We start from the raw sequence: 23289 nt of genomic DNA, 5'->3' as shown, positions 1-23289 counted from the left end.
GGAAGATCCGCAAGATTGCGGGCAAGTTCGTTCCAGTTGTCTCGCCGGTTCTCCACCTCCGTGGAACTCTTGTGGCGGATGCGAACAAGACTGCGAACTTGGCATCTTGCTTCAGGAAAAGAGAGGATCCCGGTATTTCAAGTTGAGGACAGCTTCCTCAAGTTTGTAGTGTATACACGAGCGGGAGAAGGTAGGGTGGGCCTCACCGCAATTGAGGCAGCGAGCATGGGAAGAGGAGCACTGTCTTAGTGACCTTCGTCCCCATACATTGGGCATAGGTACGCAGTACTTTTGCATTTGAGGGCACCATGCCCGAGCTTCCAACTTCGAGGATATGTTTAATATCCTCATGGCAGTCACTTGGGTCCCTAACACCAGTTGCAACATGGTGTGGGAGAACAGTGCCAACACCTGCATTTACCGGAGCGTTTTTGGATACCCGAACAGGAGTCTCCCCAATGCATGACAATGCGGCTAAGAGAGTACTGTAGCTGCATCCTGAGCAGCAGCGACGACACGTGTACCGAGATAGGTGGGGTTAAAAGTAACAGGCATCTACTGAATCAACAAGGTGTTTATGGAGAGAGAAATTGTCAGTAGAAGAATCCAGAAGGTGGAGATCAAAGTATTTTGCCCACAAAGCAGGACCAAACAAGGCATGGTACGTATTAGCATGGGAAGGGATCGTGTGAGTGCGGCCGTGGCGGGGACGGTGTTGAGAACCCCGAGAGAGAGATTAAAAGGCACAGTAGTCACAATGAGAGATGGAGCCGTGCCAGGGGACAAGGTGGTCACCACTGGGGCTTGGGACTCGAGCCTACCAGAGGGAGGGAAGCGGGGAGGGGGAGTAGTCCGGTCTGGGCCCAGTGTAGCAGTGGCTACAGAGCCCGGTCTTCCATCACAGTCCGACTCGGACCTGGTCGCCCACCCCCATGAGCCTGGGTAAGAGAGGTCGTGTAAGTAGCCATATATCATGCATTTTGAAAGGTCTGGGGCCTGGAACCCTGGCCAGTGGAAAAAGCTAGTGCAGGAAGGGGTGCTCCCCCTTTTTAACAGATGAGTCCTCCTGCTTCTTCCATTTTCCTACACTGGTGCAAAGGCCTCATTCTCCCTTTAGCCCCAGCCATCCACCTAGGGCAGCCACTCACAGGCGATCCCTCCAGCGTGCAGTCCGGTGACTCTCAAGGGTCCTATGTTTGTGTTCTTTCACAAGTACAACTCTCAAAGAGGGACAGGAAAGGGGGCGGAGGCAACCATCACCGGTCCCAGAGAGGTGTTGTGGTGAGAGTACTCATGTACAAAAAAAACAATGGATGGGGCCTGCAATACAAATGGAGAGTGCTATTACAGGAAAATTAAACACAATTGATAGTGGTAGCACTTTTATTTTCTCCATGATATACATGGTATGTATATAAAATATAATAAAACCTTGAGCTAATAATGTTCTTTCCTGGTGTATGGGATGACACTGGTAATGGCAATGATAGCAAGATCTCCAGACTACTTGGGATTACCTCTAAACAAACGTCAAGTGCATATACGAAAGCTTGAACACCCGAAGAAGTACGCGCCTACATGTGAGACCCCTTGTCACAGTGAGCAGAAAACAAAAGAGCTCTTTAGATATTTCACAGTACTATTACTTAATCTAAAACAAGTGAGGCAATGATTGACCCTTAAATAAGGTGATCCAGGCTGAGGAACACTTAATACAACACCGAAGGCGCCAAAACAAACTACATTACACAAAAGTACGACAAAAGAAACACTGTCCTTTCAATTTAATTTATTCTATGCAAGTAAAATTTTGTGTAACCTAGTTGGTACCTTGGCTATTGGCGTGGTGCTACCAGCTGACAGTTCCCCAACGCTGGCTAAATAGTGGAATGGGCGACATGATTTGAAATGTTAGAGCAAAGCTGTCAGGGAGTAAACTCTTATGTTCAAAACTTGGTTATTAAAAAAACAAAATAATAATAATTTTTTGCAAGATTACATGAGAGTAAACTCTGCCATGTTCCCAAAACAAGCAAGAGGAACAAACATCTAATACAATACCTGAATGTTTGGCTCTAAACCTTTGAAGATATGAAGGTCAGCTCTTGAACATCAATTTCCAACAAGGTGCAATGTATTCAAGTGCCTATCACTTTGAAGGTAATGTCAAATTATCAAAATAAAAAAATACAGACCCTTAAAATAATTACAAAACTGAGGATGACAAAAACTATTAATACGATTCTCCTAGTTGAACCCCCGAGAGAATCCAGATGAAGTGGAGCAAAACCAAGAAAAAGGGAGTTTAAACATCTTGCCAAGAGAAGCATGAACTACAACAATGTGAGGGGGAGGCAGAAGAGAGAAGAGGAAGGAAGGGGTAATAATTTGCCAGGCAGATCATGGCACCACAGTGGGGCAGCCAGGTAACCAGGTGTAATAAATATTCATCTTTTGGCTTCTTTATCACAGACAATATCATTTAAACTGCCTTCTGGTCTTTGGCTAGTTTTTCTTAGTGATGTTTGGTGTCCAGCAGTGTGCACTTCTCATCCACCTTGGTCCTGCATCCTTAAACTGTCCGTGACTTTCTCACAGTCTAAGAAAAACAAACAATTCACTTTATTTTTCCCACTATGTCTAAAAACTGAGAATCAGACATAATTCATAAATTAAAATCAACACCCTGAGAAAATGTGTATCTATTAAACACAACCAATTCACTTCATGTGAAATGCATCCACTTCTAAATTTCAACAAGAATTTTATTGCCCAACTCCAAACCCTATACACACTCTTTGGACACTTTAAATGGGCCATAACAATAGTGTATAATATTTCACGTGGGCGAGAGTTGGCAGAACCATCCCAAAAATAAGTAAAGTAATTGCATTAACGTAAGAAAAGAAAAGAAAAAAAAGTATTTTCTTGATCATGTGCAGGACGTGGTGTACGCCTGGGTACATGGGTGCCCTACGGTCGCACACGGCTTCAGCCTCGGCATGTAGGGTCATTGTGACATCACATCTCCTTTAGCTCCTCAGGCATTTCATCCTTCGGATGTTTGTTTTCAAAATGCTGCTTATAAGTCTTGGGGTCAGGCATCATACCCTGAAAAATAAACAAAAAGGAATACATGTATATATAATAACATGGCTGCATTCCTACTGATCTCATCTCTGCTTTCAAATACTTTCATCCATCCAGTGCGCAGGGACTGGATGGATGGATGGTGCGGGGACTGGATGGATGGAGGTGAGGGGGCTGGATGGATGGTTATCTTCTTGAGACAGTATTCGGGGCTTAGTGTCCTCGCAGCCCGGTCCTCGACCAGGCCTTTTTTTTTTTTTTACACCCCCAGGAAACAGCCCATAGCAGCTGTCTAACTCCCAGGTACCTATTTACTGCTAGGTGACCTGGGGCATCAGGGTGAAAGAAACTGCCCATTTGTTTCTGCCTCCACCAGGGATCGAACCCGAAACCTCAGGGCTACGAATCCCGAGCGCTGTCCACTCAGCTGTCAGGCGCCCTCAGGTCTCCATGGTCAGGGGACTGGATGAATGGATGGTGGATGGGGACTGGATGGATGTTGGGAGGATGGATGGATGGATGGGGACTGGATGGATGTTGGGAGAATGGATGGATGGATGGATGGATGGGGACTGGATGGATGTTGGGAGAATGGATGGATGGATGGATGGGGACTGGATGGATGTTGGGAGAATGGATGGATGGATGGATGGTGATGGGAGACTGGATGGATGGTGGTGGGAGACTGGATGGATGGTGATGGGAGACTGGATGGATGGTGATGGGAGACTGGATGGATGGATGGATGGATGGTGATGGGAGACTGGATGGATGGATGGATGGTGGTTTGAGACTGGATGGATGGATGGTGGTGTGAGCCTTTGTCCCCCACACCGCACCCTCCCTGCCAACCACCATCCCGCCACTGGACCTTCCCCACCTCCCCCATACTGCCACTGGACCCTCCCTGCTACCTCCATCCCCCTCACTGCACCCCCCCCTACCCCCTCCCAGCTTTACCAGTCACATCTGGACTATACGGACTTCATTGCTACCAGCTGGAGGATCACGAGGCAGACGGCATGACATTAAACTCTACTTGTTTACCGACTGAAAGCCTGAATGACTAATGCCTAACTGATTGCTACCACAACTGTGAATGCTTGACTGCCTTGTGACTAAGTGACTGGTTCTGACTGGCTGCCACATAACAGAGGCAGTGAAATGTGTGAAAAGAAAATCTGAAACTAGCAATGAAGATATGATGCACTTAAGACGAGCATGGGACGGTCTCTTTTGAAAGAGAAATTGACAATATGCCCATGCACTCAGCCCCGGGTCCAGACTCATGGAATTCAACATTTATAAAGAAATGCAAAGTGCCAGTAGCACAGGCACTCAGTATAGTATGGAGGAAGAGCTTGGACACAGGGGAGATACCAGATGCGCTTAAAGCAGCAGACATTGCCCCTCTACACAAGGGTGGTAGCAAAGCATTGGCAAAGAATTATAGACCAGTTGCACTAACGTCCCACATAAAAGTATTTGAAAGAGTGATCAGGAAACAGGTCACTAGATTCATGGAAACCCAATGACCTCCACAATCCAGGCCAGCATGGATTTAGAGCAGGATGATCATGCCTCTCACAGCTACTTGACCACTATGACAAAATCACTGAGGCATTAGAGGAAAAACATAATGCAGATGTCGTATACACAGATTTTGCAAAGGCATTCGACAAATGTGACCATGGAGTGATTGCACACAAAATGAGGTCAATGGGTATAACTGGTAAAGTAGGACGCTGGATACTCAATTTCCTGTCGAACAGAACACAAAGAGTAACAGTCAATCAAGTAAAATCGAGTCCGAGCGCAGTTAAAAGCTCTGTACCTCAAGGTACAGTCCTTGCACCACTGCTGTTCCTTATTCTCATATCAGATATAGACAAAAACACAAGTCACAGCTTCGTGTCATCCTTTGCAGATGATACAAAAATCAGCATGAAAATCACCTCTGCTGAAGACTACAAACTAGACTAAACTACAAACAGATATTAACAAAGTTTTCGATTGGGCAGCAGAAAATAACATGATGTTTAACTGTGATAAATTCCAGGTACTCAGATACGGCAAAAATGAGGATCTTAAACATAATACAGGGTACAAAACACAATCGAATCTGCCCATAGAAGGAAAACAGCATGTCAAGGATTTGGGAATAATGATGTCCGACGACCTAACGCTTAGGGAGCATAACCAAGCATGTATTGCGTCAGCCAGAAAAATGAAAGGATGGATTACAAGAACCTTCAAGTCCAGAGATCCCATCACAATGGTTGTACTCTTCAAATCACTTGTGTTGTCCCATCTTGAGTACTGCTCAGTACTCACTTTCCCCTTCAGAGCAGGAGATTGCTGAAATTGAGGGAATACAGAGAACATATACGGCACGCATAGACGAGATAAAGCACCTAAATTACAGTATTGGGATCGTCTCAAAGCTCTCCAAATGTACTCACTAGAAAGGAGACGAGAGATACCAAATAATATACACATGGAAAATACTGGAGGGACAGGTCCCAAATCTGCACAGTAAAATAACAACGTACTGAAGTGAACGACATGGAAGAAAATGCAGAATAGAACCAGTGGCAGAGGTTCCATGGGCACAATCAGAGAACACTGTATGAACATCAGAGGTCCACGGTTGTTCAACGTCCTACCAGCGAGCACCAGAAATATTACAGGAACAACTGTAGACATCTTCAAGAGGAAACTAGATTGTTTCCTCCAAGGAGTGCCGGACCAACCGGGCTGTGGTGGGTATGTGGACCTGCGGGCCGCTCCAAGCAACAGCCTGGTGGACCAAACTCTCACAAGTCAAGCCTGGCCTCGGGCCGGGCTTGGGGAGTAGAAGAACTCCCAGAACCCCATCAACCAGGTACCTCCTCTCCCATACCATACACCAACTCGGCTCCTCCCTTCATCCCTCCTACTCACCGTCTCTCATACACCAACAAGAGTCCTCAGTAAAGTGCAGTTAAATGTTCACTTATTCTATTTATGGTTTATATTTATACCTGATTGTTTTGTGTATGAATAATACGAGTAGTAATCTGTATAAAATGTAATTTTTAAATTAAGAATTTTTGGGGTGTGGAATGGATTAATTCAATTTACATTATTTCTTATGGGAAAATTTGTTTTGGTTGACAAATTTTTGAATGACGACATGTCTCTCGGAACGGATTACGATCGTGAACAAAGGTACCACTGTACTGTACATATAAAATACATTTCTTAACATATTGGGATGAAATTTTCACGAGGCTGTTGCTAAATAATTGGAGAGATGTACAACATTTTAAAGTAATTTTCATCAAATTCAAATATTTTTGGAACTCCCAGCCCTTCATACTTGACAACCATCACGAAGTTGACATACTGTAATAGCAGTGCAGGACTGGAATCACGATTGTTGGTACTGGGGCACTTCAACTTTAACCACCGTGCTGCACAGAGTTTATTGTGAAATTCCCCCTGCGTGCATGAAATAAAATGTTCCCCAAAAAAATTTTCTTCGTAAAATGATAAATTCCCTTCCCTGAACATGTCTATGTAAAAATAAATTCCAAATTCCACTTACTTTGGTTGTGGGGACATGAACAAGGTGCGCTGTGACGTCATCAGGGCCTGTCACCCGTGTGTGATTCGCCCGGACACGGTCGCGTGGGCCATTCAAGCACCAGCTATTGCCACACATTTTCAATTACTTGTTCTATGTATGTCCAATGCGATTTTGTTTTTTTATTGTATATGATGCATATTTGTGTCCTTTACAATATGTATACAGTAAACGTTCATAATGTTCCATGGAACAGTGATATATGTGACAGTAATGTGTCCACAATAAATGTTTAGTTGTAATATTACTTGTTAAAAATTCACTAAAATTACAATATGTACAGTTTCACACACTATTTACACAGTAACCCACTGTATTACACACTCAGTACTTCGGAAGTGAGTAATAATCAACGAAGTAGCCCATGGTACACAGCGCGACTTCGCCCTCATTGCACCAGGTATACGTGTGCTGTAGGTTGTGAACAAAATGGACTCTTGGGACCTCCAATGAGAAGCAGCCATCTTGGAAAAAATTCCCAGAATGTCTTAGTACTAAGCCAGTCAGCAGCCCTGAGTGAGCAACCATGGGTGGTGCACGTACCTCTGGCTCCCAAACACCTGTCTGACACAACGTTGAAAGATCGCTCTCTGCCGGTGAAATTTAAACCTTACTTTTTGAAGAACATAAGGGTCATTATATTTATGAAGCTTGGGTTTAGTGATGATTCATCTGATACAAGTACTATAGATGAACAGTGTTAGCAGCTTCCATGGTGGTGTTTTCCCCAGAGATATTTTCAGGAATAGCTGAATCTCTTCCAGAATGGCTGAATCTCTTCCAGTGAGGAACCTTACAAAGTGATCTTTTCAAGACTACCTTACACTTTACAAGCTTGGCTACATACCACCTACAGGTACTAAAGCCAATGGTGTACATGAATGTGTTATTTGCAAGCACACAGAACATAGAAACAGGAAGCGAAAATCTATCTGTACCTGGTGAAACGAGAGCGAAGTTGCGCTGTGTACCATGGACTACTTCGTTGATTATCACTCATTTCCGAAGTACTGTACTGAGTGTGTAATACAGTGTGTTACTGTGTAAGTAGTGCGTGAAACTGAACATATTGTAATTATAGTGTATTAGCCGAGGCTAATTCCCCATCCCCCCGCCGGCACTCTGATGGTAATCTTGGGCATGGTATTTTATCAAATCACCTCATTCTTTGGAGCACATGTGATGCCCCTGTTACCTAGCAGTAAATAGGTACCTGGGAGTTAGTCAGCTGTCATGGCTGCTTCCTGGGGGTGGAGGCTTGGTCGAATACTGGGCCGTGGGGACACTAAAGCCCCGAAATCATCAAGATGATTTCGCCCCCCCTCCACCCATCCACCCACACCCACCCACCCCCACCCACACCCAGAGGAAGCAGCCCATAACAGCTGTCTTAACTCCCAGGTACCTATTTACTGCTAGGTAACAGGAGCATCAGTGTGAAAAACTCTGCTCATTTTGTTTCTGTCTGGTCCAGAAATCGAACCCAGGCCACAGGATTACGAGTCCTGCACGCTGTCCACTTGGCTGCCAGACTACCAGATCCTGTGTACAGGAGTCATAGCAGATGTGTGGAAAAAGGCTAACATAGTTCCAATCTACAAAAGTGGCAGCAGGGAAGACCTCCTCAATTATAGACCTGTATCGTTGACAAATGTAATAGTCAAAATATTGGAAAAAATAATTAAAACTAAATGGGTAGAACACCAGGAGAAAAACAATATAATATCAGACCATCTGTATGGTTTTTGATCTGGAAGATTCTGTGTAACGAATTTACTCAGTTTCAATGAGTGCGCCACAGATTTTACAGGAAAGATATGGTTGGGTTGACTGCATCTATTTGGACCTAAAAAAAAAAAAAAAAAAAAGGTTTTCGACAGAGTTCCGCATAAGAGGATGTTTTGGAAACTAGAACATACTGGAGGGGTGACAGGTAAGCTAACATGGATGAAAAATTTTGATAGAAAAATGAGGGCAGTAATCAGAGGAAATGTATCGGACTGGAGAAATGTCAAGTGGAGTACTACAGGGTTCAGTTCTTGCACTGGTAATGCTCATTTTTTACATAAACAATACCAGATGGAATACAGAATTATATGAACATGTTTGCTGATGATGCTAAGATAATAGGGAAGATAAGTAACTTTGATGATTGTCATGCATTTCAAATAGATCTGGACAGAATAAGTACAGTAAATGGAGCAGGACTTGGTAAATGGAATTTAATGTAAATAAATGCCATGTTATGGCATTTATTTATATGTTATGTTATGGCATTTAGTCCCATAAAAATTGAACAATAAATGGAATTTTAACATTTTAATTTTGGATGCAACAAGCGCCCCCGCTGGACATCTGTAGTTATTTATGGACGCAATTTCCGTCCCCGCCCACTGAAAGTGTTAATAGCTGTGCCGTCCAAGGGCTTAGGGTTAAACTACAGCGCAGTGCAGTGGTTAAACAAATTATATAATGGTACAAATGATACAATATCAGTTCACTAAAAGAATTAAAACTATTAAACCAGCATTGAATGTAATGCAATGCCAATTTCTGGGAGAGCCCCAGAGGCTCCCTGAAGCTATCACACCGATTCAGTGCCATACTACAAGATGCCATCAGCCACAGAGTTCTACTGGCTTATCGGGGACTACGAGCCAGAACCCTGCACCTCAAGAGAGGTGCAGGGAGTGATGGCATATAAACATATAACATTTATATTTTTATCATAAATCATAATTGTCATTACCAGGGAAGGTACTCAAAGTTAGGTAAAATAAAACAAGAGTACTGCATGGCAAGAATGAGACCACAGCCTCAAAAATGTCAAAAGAACTTCAACATTAATTATTAATACCCACCAAACAAAATTTGTTTAAACTCTAGTCAGTCCCCCCCCCCCCTCCCCATTTGAAAGAGGATGGAGGTGGACTAGGTCAGCCGACCTGCTCCACCAGTAGTTCTATGACGAACTACCCGGCACCCTGGAGGAGGGAGGGTGTCTGGGAGCCTCCACAGGGTTCACCCAAAAGCTGACGTTTCAATACATTCGATTTGGTTTTCTGGGGGGAGCCCCATCACCGCCCTGAGGCTAACAACTGATAGAGAAGGACAGAAAAGGGCGCATAGAGAAATGGCAGCACTGCAGGTATCAAGTCAGATGAACAGTCGACCGCAAACATGACCCAAGGCAACAAAGGATAAAAATCACTGGTGCTGAAGAGACTGAAGCTCACCCAACCGACCATCAAAGACCAAAGAAACAGCTTTCAAGAAACAATTCCGGACAGAAAGGGCCCCCTAAACTGAGCAGAAGACAGAAAGATAGAACCCAGTCCAGAGTCCAGGCACTCAGGTGGCTCATGAGCAAGCCAGTGAAAAACCACCAGAAAGCTCGAGAAATGGGGCCGAATGTGTCAACCCCCAAACGCAAGCATGAGTAGCTCCACCAGTGCTGCTGAGAAGAGGTGACAGTAATTGGCCTAAGACACCGAGCAAGGAACGGCCAATAAAGAAAGGACAAGACACCGAGCTAGAAACAGCCAATAAAGAAAGGTCAAGACAACACGCTCTGAAACAGAACAACAAAGGGATAAAAAAAAAAAAAAAAAAAAAAAAAATCAAGAGACTTCATATTGCTGTTGGGAGAATTGCAGGTGGGACACCTATAACAAGCCACCTGTTCATCACAGAACGGTGGAGTTACACACGTCAAATCACCATAAGCGAAGAGCGGGGAAGGTTGACCCAGAGAAGTACAACACCAGGCCAACCCTCTGTAAATGGTATGAGCTGTAGAAAATGCCCAGGACGGACACCAAGCATGCAGCACCAGAAACCAAGGAGCCAGAAAGATCACCATCTTCCTGAATGACTCCAATAGCACCAGTGTCCAAAGTAACAGACAGACCAGGAGAAGAGGCAGGAACCCCCAACTCCAGGGCTCGCCCAAAAATTGGCGTTTCAATACATTCGATTCTAGTTTTCTGGGGGGAGCCTTATCACCGCCCTGAAGCTAACTACCGACAGAGAAGGACAGACAGTCCAGCTGAACAGTCTAGCTGAAAGGCTGGAAGTCTCGCAGTTGGACACCAGAAGGACAACATCCGGGCGCCGGAACATCAAGTAAAGCCAGAGAAGGAAGGGGCATCGATGGTCCATACCGTAGAACCAGAGAAAGGAATCTGGACAGACTAAGCAACTAGCACCAAAGAGACCAGGACTGAAGAGCCTGAATGGAGCCACCAAGGACTACATGATAAATTTCAATAGCAACCATACCAAAATTAACACACATTATCAACTTTCACATACTGTATTGCAGGAATGTGATCTGTACCACTTTACATACTCAGCAGCATCACAGGAAGCTAATTCATATGTGACAACATGGTAAACTAGCATTGAACTGATAGACAATTTCCAGCAAGTCCCTTACCCTGCATATAGGGCACTGAAACGTGAGAGCCTTCATTGCAGCCTTTTTCTGTTCATTAGCATTGTGGCCGGATTTTTTCATAGCTGCTTGCTTCTGCTTATTTTTTTCTTGTGATTGAGCTTTCTGATGTCCACGAGCCATGGCTGGATCTGGGGAGAAAATGGCAAGAACATTTTTTTTTATTGTTTCCCTTTGGTTACCATAGAGAAAGAATAGTAATATCCATAAATATCATGTTACTCACATCACTGGATAGTGACATGCTCTCTTATCAGTCAATTGAATATCTGAAAATGAAGTGCCAATACTAAAATAAAAAATCTAGATACCTTGCACTGACATCAGTAATATTCAGGTTTATATCTAGAGTAACAGATGTCAACAGTAAGTTGTAACTGTGGTTCTACCACCAAGAATAAAACTGTAATGAAGAAGCCAATTGTGATGTGACAAGTCAACTTCAATATAGCACATTATTCTTAATTAACAGTAAGCATAATCTGAACACAGCACAATTAGAGTCCCACATTTGGTCACATGACTTCACATACAAAGGGTCAAACAGGCTATTGATGCCCCTGCTTGTACACACTTGTGTCATGTACTGTACTTGCAAAAGATGCGAGCAACTGTACAGGTATTTATCATCGCTGAGTGGCAGAAGGATTTAAGGAGTTTAGATGCAAATGAAAAGGCAATTTAAAATAAAATATTACTATGATAGATTACACAGAAATCACAATAGCGTGATGCATCAAATGAACAAATCCAAGGCCGTGATGAAGGTTCGAATCTACGTTCGAGAGGATCCCAGACGTGCCTTAATCGACTGAGCGCATATCATATATAAATGATATCAGTGACAAAACCGAAACCGCGCACATCATTTATATATGATTTCGTGTCTAGCGCTATAATTTAAACTCCCCGCCTGGGATAGGGGCAGCTATAGTACAGCCACGACCGATAGTTGCCAGATGCCACCTAGAAAAAAAATCCAGGCCAACATTCTTGGGTGTTACAGCGTCAGTATTGAGCAAGCCACCAAGGCTGGTGCACGCAGCACGAGCTCACAGCACCGCTGTTCAGCTTGTGACCACAGCATCGCCTACAAATACCATAATATATATGATACTGCTATTATTTAGCAGTGATAGTATTACTGAAGCCCCCTGACTGTGATAAAACTGGCCAGGATTCTGATAATAGCAGGATTGTGGTGATATTTAGCGCTGTGCTCCATGGAGGGAGGCGTAAGGCTGTGCGAGGGAGGGTTGTGGCGTCGTCTTCTGACTGTGTGTGGCCACCTTTATTGAGTGCACTCACCATACCAGCTTAGTGGTACGATATGGTGAACACAAATGTAGATACTTATATATAACGTGTGTATAGAGTGTGATAACAGCGAGAGGAGTAGGTTGGGAGCCGCCATTTTGGTGAGGGAGGAGCGTCGTCTGCACGTCTTGGCATGGTGTTTACTGATGGCCACTATGGTCTTTGGGCACCATACCAGCTTATTTGTTCAGGTATGGTGAATAAAACAGGTAGATACTTATATATAATGTGTGTATATAGCGTAATAACACTACAAACAATATTGTTGAAGGACAAATATTAGTGCGTCTGGCCTTGAGGGCGGCCGCCGATCAGCTGACTGTGTGAGTAGCTACGTCTTTGTGGCCTTTACTCACCATACAAGCTTAGATGCACAGTTATGGTGAACAAAACATGTAAATACGTATATATAACGTCTGTGTATAGTGAATAAATACAGAAAGAGTATTGTAGGAGGTGAATGAGGGTGAGTGAGGTGGTGTTGAGGGAGGGAGTGGCAGTGAGTGGCTCGCTGGTGTTTGGCGGTCACTCCTCGTTGCTTTTTAACTCACAAGATCAACTTAGTAGTTCGTTATGGTGTACAAAACATGCAAATACTTATATATAACCTGTGTATATAGTGTAACAACAGCAAAACTATTTGTTTATTGTTTTATGAACATAATAATTGAATCACTAATATGCACACCATAATTTTGAGTACAGCGATGGTTCACACATTTTATAATATAAATATACCACAATTCACTGTATGGAATAATATTACTGCAAAAAAACTAAGAAAAAATCAGTCATTGAAATAATTAGGTAATAATATATTTGTGGCAACTGCCGTCTGACAGCTCGGGCGGAGTAGACCTCATCTGGCGAAGGCTCTGCCAACGCCCCTTTTTTGCCACACTTCCCTACCCTATTGCGGCTAAAATATGCCACCTACGATTTTTTTGTTATTTTTTCCGTGATCAGGGAACAAAAATGAACACTTCTATAAGACGAAAGAATTTTTTGGAATTTTTTTTTTTGTTGCGCCTGTGGGTGTGAATTCCATTTGGGCCCCTAGCGGTTTGAGGGTTAAGGGTTAAATCAACTGGCCAACAGATTAATTTAGGCAATAGAGCCATTTAGCACTTGCTCCTTTAAAACTAATCTCACGAGATCAACTTTAACTCTTAGACCGCGCAATATATATACAGTATAGCTGATGTGAGTAACTTTACCGATACTGTGCAATACATCAATAGCTGATTTAGTGTGTAGTGCTAGATTTTAAACCCCCTTTTTAAAACTATTTTTTTGGGGAGGGTGGGATAGAGGTAGCCATTGTCAAGTCGCACCCGACCATAATTAAATACCACCTGGGAAAAAATCCAGCGTAGGCCGTTATTGTGTACAGGCCTCAGTTACCTTGAGGTGCTTCCGGGGCTTAGCGTCCCCGCGGCCCGGTCGTCGACCAGGCCTAAACAGACCCGGCAGACACCATGGAAAGCGAATCACGTTCCATTGACCGATCCCACGTAACGAAGTGTTCATCGCGACCTCTGACTGAGGATGAAATTAATAAGAATTTGTTCCCGGATGGTGATGAATCTGATATTGACGACTCTGACTTGCACGAAAAGCACGAATCCCTTGTGCTTTTCAAAGGACGTCTTGCCTTCAAGCAATATACTGTATTCCCTCCAAACGCCACCAATTTGGATTGAAATTTTTTGTACTCTGTGACTGTGAAACAGGAATTGTGTTACACATGATAATGTATACAGATACAAATATAGACATTCCTGCTAATGACCAACATGGCTTTTGGGTAGTGCGGTGAAGTCACTGCTTGCACCATATCTGAACAAGGGCCACATATTATACACATAACTATTATACCAGTCCCTTGCTAACTAGGTTCTTGATCGATAATAGAACTGGAGTGTGTGGCACAGTGAAGGCATAACGAAGGGAAATGCCAGTGTTTCACACTGCTATGCAGATTGGCGATTGCGAGCTAAGAAAAACTGGTGCAATGCTTTCAGTGCGGTGGAAAGACAGGTGTGAAATGAACATGTTGACCACCTGCTTGATACCTGCTTGATGGAGTTCTGGGAGTAGTTCTACTCCCCAAGCCAGGCCCGAGGCCACGTTTGACTTGTGAGAGTTTGGTCCACTAGGCTGTTGCTTGTAGCGGCCTGCAAGCCCACATACTCGCCACAGCCCGGTTGGTCCGGCACTCCTTGGAGGAAACTATCTAGTTTCCTCTTGAAGATGTCCACTGTTGTTCCGGCCGCCACCGGTACCAGTACCACCTGTACCGATACCACTGGTACCAGTACCACCGTTCACGACGGTACAATGGTGAACAGTGGCAAGGTGAACAGAACAAAACAAATAATCTATAAGCCAGATGGTGTCTTGGACTATAACATCAACATGCATTTGGTGGATAAATGTGATATGATGGTGGGGCAGTGGAGTGTGTACAGAAAACAGTGAAGTGGAGCAAGAAAATGTTTTTCAACCTTGTTGACGTAACAATGCTGAACAGTTACAATATTTATCTTGTCAAAACAAGTGGTAAACGAAATTTCCGTACATTGTTTTACTGTAGTGACAATTACTAGAAAAATTTGGCAAAACAATTCCTGGCATACAGAGGCCCATTCTGAACCCAATATTGCACCATGTTCCCACGCCCAGGCTCGCTTTTAGGGATGCCTTTGTCACACAATTTAAGGTATTTACCAGCAACTGGAAAGCGTGCAATAGGCCAGAGTGAGTGCATGGTATGCAAAACAAGAACAAAGAGGGAAAAGAAACGTAAAATGGTGATGACTTGGTGCACAGCGTGTTCGATCCCTCTGTGCTGTCAAATGTTTAGAAGAGTATCAGTCTTGATGACTTCTAAATGTCCAAGACTGATGCAAAAACATGTAAATACAGAATAAGTGAGTGTAAATAGTGAAAACAAATCATAATAAAGTGTATATTTATTGAAAAATAAGACTTTTGTGCAAATACTTGTGACACTAATATGAGGAAACATTACACATTTACAACAGTTGTATGATAATAAATCAAATCATAAATCAACATTGAACCACACCAGTGAAAAAAATGACTAAAATATGTCATAGATACTGTAAATAATACAACGATAATAAATTCAAGGCAACTCGGGCTCCTTCGCCGCGCCTGACTCGGTCCAGGTGCACCACGCTCCAGCGAAGATGATCCGTGACATCGACCAACTTCTTGGCTCATTTACGTTCATTGGTATGAACAATTAAATTTTTTTTTTCCCCGTGCTCAGGGAACACAATTAGACATAAGAAAAACAAATTTTGATTTTTGTTTGTTTGCGCCTGTGGGTATTGAAGGCAGAATGGCCCTTAGCAGTTTAAGGGTAAAGGAGTCGATTCCAAGGAAAAATATATGCTCGAGAAATCTTCGCCGACAGTCGTGAAAAGTCTTGAAGCACAAGCTGATGCAGCTATAGCAATCAAAGATCATGTGAATGGCTTTATGCTTGCAAAACATAACTATGCAGACTTTAGGGTTTTGAAAAGCCACCAAAACGCTTAGCTTTGTAGTAGAAATCATCTATAATAATACCCAGGGTACGTGTCTCAACCAACACCTTGTAGAGACATGGTTCGTCACAATGCAGAGATGGATGGCTGTGGGTGGCGGATGGTGGAAATTGCTGGGAATGCTTGTTTAGTAGCAGTTGGTTCTGCATTTTCTAAACATTTCTCAGTTTGGATGTCTTGTGGCCTTTCATTGCATTTAGGGCAGTTTGCCATCAAGGAAGATAATATCCAGCACCAGATCTACTGGATTATCAAGATAATTTTCTATTTTGCTTATTTGTTCTCTGAATTTCTCCACCAATGCATCTGGATGTTTGTATACTACAATAATAATATTAACATACAAATTTATTACTACATTTGATCTAATTTACCATTATATGAATTATAATTTGGTATCTAAACATCACTTCACTATTAATAAAGCCATTTATAGGCAAAACACATTTTTTACTTTAAATCTTTTATATAGGTTATCAAATACACAGTGTAGAACTATCCATTTTGTGTACCATTTCTGGGGAAGGTTTAATTGTTGTCTTCTATTTCCATCCTGATATCAGGGTATGCTGTAGTCAACAGTGAGTTAGTGTAGTCAAGGAAGTGAGTCAACCAGTTATGGTGGTGGTGGTGGTGTGAAGAATGGCAGCTCCTGTTGGGCTGTGAAGTGTGAGCCCTCAAACCCTAACTTGGAGCTGCCTCCTGCATTCATGTATCCTCTCTCATACTGTTGTAGTGTTTGTGTGTGTTGCCGTCTCCTCCCCAAGGCCTACACCCTGGCCCTGAGGGACCGGACAAAGCGCTGCCCAACATGGCTTTCCCCCCACACATCTATCACCTTGTTTCCATTCTTAATATATAACCTCCCACTGGTCACACAGGTGTCCTCAAGCTGGCGCTCGCAGGCCACAAGAGACCACCATCCTCCGTGTCCTCCTGGGAGGGAGACACGGAGGCACACATAACCTCCCTAAAACCCCAAAAAATAGAAAGCCACATTCATCCCGACACCAGCAGCAAACTGCACCAGGAAACCTGCTAAAAGCCCCTTAACAATCTATTAATAACGTTTAGAACAGTTATAACCGTGGCGTGAAGGGCACAAGAATGGTCCTCACCGTCAGGAGACACCGCAGGGGCGACAACTGGCACAAATGTGGTGAAATGTTGGGGAGCAGGAGGCGGCGTCGGCGCACGTTCCTCTGGTGATTGTTGTGTTGAGGAGGCCACAGCCCGCACCACCATCCTCTCCCACAACCACTTCCTCACTTTTCACAATATTTGCCAACTTTGTGCATACAAAACTCTTATAATATTTTTGTTAAATATCTCTATTACCAAAGATATGAAAATTTTGTAAAATATTTACCTTGATTTGGTCTTCAAGATGGCACGCTTTTCTCCGTAGTATGGACAGCGATGCCCAGTCTATCCCACTTTAATAACATTTCTAAGCTTTCTAAGTTGTAAACCCCTACCATATAATTTTTAAATATAACTAAAGCCAAAAAGTACGAAAAATATATATAAAGTTTTCTCTGATTAAATCTTCAAAACGGTGACTTTTGTCTCCGTAGGACGAGTTACGCTTCACAGGAAATTCCAGTGGTAAAAAACTGCACTTGAATCAGTTCTATCAGATTCTATTGAATCAAAATCAAAACTAATAATAATGATATTAATGAATGATGCTGTATATATATTATATATATTATATATATATATATATATATATATATATATATATATATATATATATATATATATATATATATATATATATATATATATATATATATATATATATATATAAATATATATATATATATATATATATATATATATATATATATATATATATATATATATATATATATATATATATAATCACTAAGAACTCTTTGACCCGGCCAGGATTCGAACCCATGCCGTCCAGGATCACCCCTAAACGTAGGGGTGACGGCATGGGTTCGAATCCTGGCCGGGTCAAAGAGTTTTCTTAGTGATCTATGGCTTGCGCGTTCATGCAGCTTTCTCACACACACATATGTATATATATATATATATATATATATATATATATATATATATATATATATATATATATATATATATATATATATATATATATATATATATATATATATATTCTCAAGTGATGTTACATCACAGAACATTATATTTATACTATTAGTGGGTCAGGTGTATACAAATGGATCAAACAATGGGGTCAGGTATATACAAATGGATCAAACAATGGGGTCAGGTGTATACAAATGGATCAAACAATGGGGACAAGTGTATACAAATGGATCAAACAATGGGGTCAGGTGTATACAAATGGATCAAACAATGGGGTCAGGTGTATACAAATGGATCAAACAATGGGGTCAGGTGTAGACAAATAGATCAAACAATGGGGTCAGGTGTAGACAAATGGATCGAACAATGGGGTCAGGTGAATACAAATGGATCGAACAATGGGGTCAGGTGAATACAAATGGTTCGAACAATGGGGTCAGGTGAATACAAATGGATCGAACAATGGGGTCAGGTGAATACAAATGGATCGAACAATGGGGTCAGGTGAATACAAATGGATCGAACAATGGGTATACTTATCAACAAGGCCAAAGGAAAATCGCCTCCTGCTCCGCCACATCATGTTCATCCAGAGCAAGAAGCAGAAAGATTAGCAAATCTATTTGCTTCAAGAGCCAGTTCCACTCAACTTCCTCAAGCAACACTGACTCACCAACAAGGACTTCAAGCAGCAAGATGGAAAAAAAATAGTCGATGATTTAGCCTTACCTGGCGAACTAGACCAACCTTTCAATCTGAAGAACTCAGAAGAGCTACAAGGAAAATTAAAAACACAGCTTCAATTGAGGACAAAATCACTTACAACATGCTGGTCAAGCTAGGAGAAAATGGTGAAGAAGCCTTCTTGAATCTCATCAACAGAGTATGGGTGACAAGAACTCGACCACTCTCTTGGAACAGTGCAATTATAGTTCCCATTCCAAAACCTAAAGACCCAGGAAATCCAAGACCTATCTCATTAACAAGCTGTCTGTCCAAAACTGCGGAAAGAATGGCTCTTAATCGAATTGAATGGAATCCCTTCCATCAAAATGTTTGCTTACAGAAAAGGTGTTGGAACCACAGAATGCCTTACCTCCCTCCTAGATCAAATCAATGACAAACCTGGAATCCTTATTTTTCTAGACCTAGAAAAAGCCTTCAAGTTAGCCAGTGCTCCAGCTACACTGTGCTGCCTTGCGGATAAGGAAATCAAAGGACACGCTCTTACCTTTGCCAAAGGAAGCCTGCTTAACCGAGAAGCTTCAGTCAAATTCCAAGGATTTGTCCTTGGAATCGTCCTCAAAGAGGCTGGAAAAATGGAACTCCGCAGGGAGGAATACTAAGCCCTTTCCTCTTTAACTGTTTCATGGAACAATTCATGAAGCTCAAATTACCAAAAGCCAAACTGCTTAACTATGCAGACGACTTTGTGGTTATCATCAATGGCAAATGCGCCAGGAATTTGTATGGGTATTTGTATGGTCAGCACAGTAACCGGACCAGGCAATGTGATGTAGTCATTGCGCGAATTCGCCTTGGCTATAGACACATCTGGCAGGTTAGTGAGGCTGAGCCACTACCAGAATATTCAGATTGTAAACTCTGTGATAAACCTTTAGTGCATTCACTTGAACACTATATTGTTGAATGTGAAACCGTAAGACTTTAGACCTCCTGGCCTATTGTACCACCAACTGTGTAACTATTTCATTGACTTGAGTGTTCTGGACGACATCCTAACAATTTATCCAAAATTTGCTTGTCCATTTTAATGAATGAAGAATAATTTTATTTATATTACTTTTAAGCTGCATCACTTATGAACCCATCCCTGCCCTTGTGTGGCAGTGCACAATAGAAAGTTGTTTTCACATATTCGTACATTAAAACATTGACTGTAACCATGATATTATATATGTGCTTCAGCCTACAGTTTAGACCTATTATCTTGTGTATGACCCTCTGGCCTGTGTGACAGTAAATACCAGCATTATGCTCACTCTAACAAGATCTTAATTGAATAATAATAATAATAATAATAATTCATCATCAGCTTTTAAGTTGTTATCGCAACCAGTGATCTGGTCCTCGCCACAAGCGGCTGAACAAGGCAATCCATTGTGCTTCCATCCACATGGTGAAGTGGCACATTGTGTCTCGCGTGACCAGCGGGTCATGTGGAGACCATGAGGAGGTGGGGGTGTGGGGTGGTGGTGTGTGGGGGGGACTGTGGTGTGTGGGGGTGTGTGGGGTGGTGGTGTGTGGTGGTGGTGTGTGGTGGTGTGTTGGGGTGTGTGGGGTGGTGGTGTGTGGTGGTGTGTTGGGGTGTGTGGGGTGGTGGTGTGTGGTGGTGTGTTGGGGTGTGTGGGGTGGTGGTGTGTGGTGGTGGTGTGTGGGGGAATGTGGGGTGGTAGGGATTATTCTTTACATACCGACCCTATTGATTTTTTTTTATTGTTGCCGCCGAAGGCGGCTAGTTTATTGTGCACCCCATACTCATCCTGTGAGCGGTAGCGCAAAAGCATTACAGAGGGCACAAAAGGTCTTTATCAGACCTCATCTTAGATTATTACATAAACAATTTCTTCAATCCTTCACACCTTATAGATACAATGTCAGCTAGTTACAGAGAAAGTGCTATTACAAGAGCTACATATTTACAGTAAGTCATCATACATTAATGGTAGGTCTTATCGTTAATACATAATAGTTTGGCCAATGGGGATATTACAGAGTCATAGGGGAGCTTCTGTTTATTATTAGTCCTCACAATACACTACTTGTTTCTGAATCTCATATGTCGTTCATCTACTACCGACCCCACTCTTCATTAATCCTCTTTCCTGTAGACTTCCAGATTATAAGCTGTGTGCGAGAGTTGTGGTACTCTGTAGAGGAGTGGGCAAGTGGCAGAGGCTGGGGTGTAACAAATGACTCGGCTGCACCTGTTTCCAACTAACATTCGATGACGTAGTGCATTAGTGGAGTCCAGTGTTCAGCAGCCACACATGAGAGGTATTGTGTGTGTTCCAGCAGCTTCACTGCCACAGCTGGTAACACTCAGAACACAATGTATTTACAACTGAGTGGAGCACAGCTACCTTCATCACTGTACTCACCTAATTGTGCTTGCGGGGTTGAGCTTTGGCTCTTTGGTCCCGCCTCTCAACTGTCAATCAACTGGTGTACAGATTGTGTCGCAAGCTTCGCTCCTCTCCATCCTAACAACTCTGGATGTCCTGTCATGGCCCGTGAAAGCTGTCACGGCCCGTGAAAGCTGTCATGGCCCGTGAAAGCTGTCACGGCCCGTGAAAGCTGTCATGGCCCGTGAAAGCTGTCACGGCCCGTGAAAGCTGTCATGGCCCGTGAAAGCTGTCACGGCCCGTGAAAGCTGTCATGGCCCGTGAAAGCTGTCACGGCCCGTGAAAGCTGTCATGGCCCGTGAAAGCTGTCACGGCCCGTGAAAGCTGTCATGGCCCGTGAAAGCTGTCATGACCCATGAAAGCTGTCATGGCCCGTAAAAGCTGTCACGGCCCGTGAAAGCTGTCATGACCCGTGAAAGCATGAAAACACTCCAAAACCTTGCAGACGTCATTGCCCAGAGTGGTGAGAGTATCATAGACAGGGATGGTCCCATCTTACATCACTGCCAACATACAACGTGACACCTTTGACCCTTGGCATGGTGCAGTATTAGAGTTAACAAGTCAGTGTATTCCCCTGTTACTGTTGTAGCTGCGCTTTGTAAGCACTACACCTGCGCTGTGCACACTACACAGGTGTAGTGTGCACAGTACACCTGTGCTTCCTCAACCTCTCACGTACGAGAACAAATATTGCTCGCTTGTTGCTATTAGACTATTTTACAGGAACTTCTTTTCCACAGCTCATAAAACGGAGGAAAGGGTCCTGAAAGATATTGTTAATAGAAACGTTATCCCTACAGACAAAAATCAGAAGATACAACTGACGATTTACTATAAAAACAAAAAACGGCCAGCCTACTCATGAGAAACTCTCCAGACACAAAGCAAAACGCTTTAAAAGAGACCAACGTCGTTTATGCCTTCAAATGCCCTCTTGGGGACTGTAAGCCTCAAAAAACTCAGTATATAGGCAAGACAACAACATCTCTTTCCAGGCGTTTAACGATGCATAAGCAACAGGGCTCCATTAAGGAACATATAATCTCTTCCCACAACCAAACCATCACCAGAGAAATCTTAGCAAACAACACAGAAATCATCGATAGATACAGCGATAGCAGGCGGCTTGACATCTGCGAGGCACTACACATCAAGAAGTCAACACCAGCAATCAACAGCCAATTAATGCACAACTATATTCTACCCACTTCAAGACTCCGCTCCAATATAGAAACATCAAGAAATATGGGCCAATAGGCCCTCTGCAATTACTTCCATTCTTACCTTCAATACCCATTGTTTCGTGTTCTGTCTTGTGTTGAAAGTTTGTTTTCACCTCATCCAAAACTATTGTAACATATCACCTCACCCAAATGCAGGTATAAAAAATCGAAGATGTTTAAGCTCTATTTTTTCTGCCTAATAGCAGTAGCAGGAGCCACCCACATCTTCACAGACGGATCGGTGGACACAGAATATGAGAGTGCTGGCGCTGCTCTTTGCACGACCAGCGTACAGGCATATTGGAGACTGGGAGGAATAAAAAAAATAAATAAAAAAAAAACGTATGCTCCGTAGAACTACGTCTGACTGTGAATGAGTATATAATAGTCCCACGCACTCATGAGATATATCCTCCAGAACACTACATTCATGCTATGAAGCACTGATATACTTACCAGAGTATATGGAGATGTGGTGGAGAGGAGGCGACGACGAGGACTGGCGTGCGGGAGGCCAGAGGCGACGACGAGGACTGGCGTGCGGGAGGCCAGAGGCGACGACGAGGACTGGCGTGCGGGAGGCCAGAGGCAGCGACGAGGGCTGGCGTGCGGGAGGCTAGAGGCGGCGACGAGGACTGGCGTGTTTTAGGCCAGAGGCGACGACGAGGACTGGCGTGCGGGAGGCCAGAGGCGGCGACGAGGGCTGGCGTGTTTTAGGCCAGAGGCGACGACGAGGACTGGCTTGCGGGAGGGAGGCCAGAGGCGA

General features: G+C 43.2%; 1 protein-coding gene across 2 annotated transcripts; it reads right to left on the bottom strand.

Annotated features, from left to right (window-relative positions):
- Positions 1-1365: 1365 nt before the first annotated feature.
- Positions 1366-23123, bottom strand: LOC123764724 (zinc finger protein 706). Of its 2 annotated transcripts, none has more exons than XM_069302495.1 (3): positions 22980-23123; positions 11157-11305; positions 1366-3111 (listed from the first exon to the last, which is right to left on the bottom strand). In XM_069302495.1, the coding sequence occupies exons 2-3, from the start codon at positions 11295-11297 to the stop codon at positions 3022-3024; spliced, it is 231 nt and encodes a 76-aa protein (XP_069158596.1). In that variant the 5' UTR covers positions 11298-11305; positions 22980-23123; the 3' UTR covers positions 1366-3021. The 2 variants fall into 2 exon arrangements, with proteins under 2 accessions (XP_069158596.1, XP_045608735.1); XM_045752779.2 differs by lacking the exon at positions 22980-23123 and adding an exon at positions 17188-17346.
- Between the last annotated feature and the right edge of the window lie 166 nt (positions 23124-23289).

Source organism: Procambarus clarkii, chromosome 48 (assembly GCF_040958095.1).
Source record: "Procambarus clarkii isolate CNS0578487 chromosome 48, FALCON_Pclarkii_2.0, whole genome shotgun sequence".
Taxonomy (NCBI): domain Eukaryota; kingdom Metazoa; phylum Arthropoda; class Malacostraca; order Decapoda; family Cambaridae; genus Procambarus; species Procambarus clarkii.
Note: the sequence above shows the minus strand (reverse complement) of the source record. Positions and strands in the feature narration are given on the sequence as shown.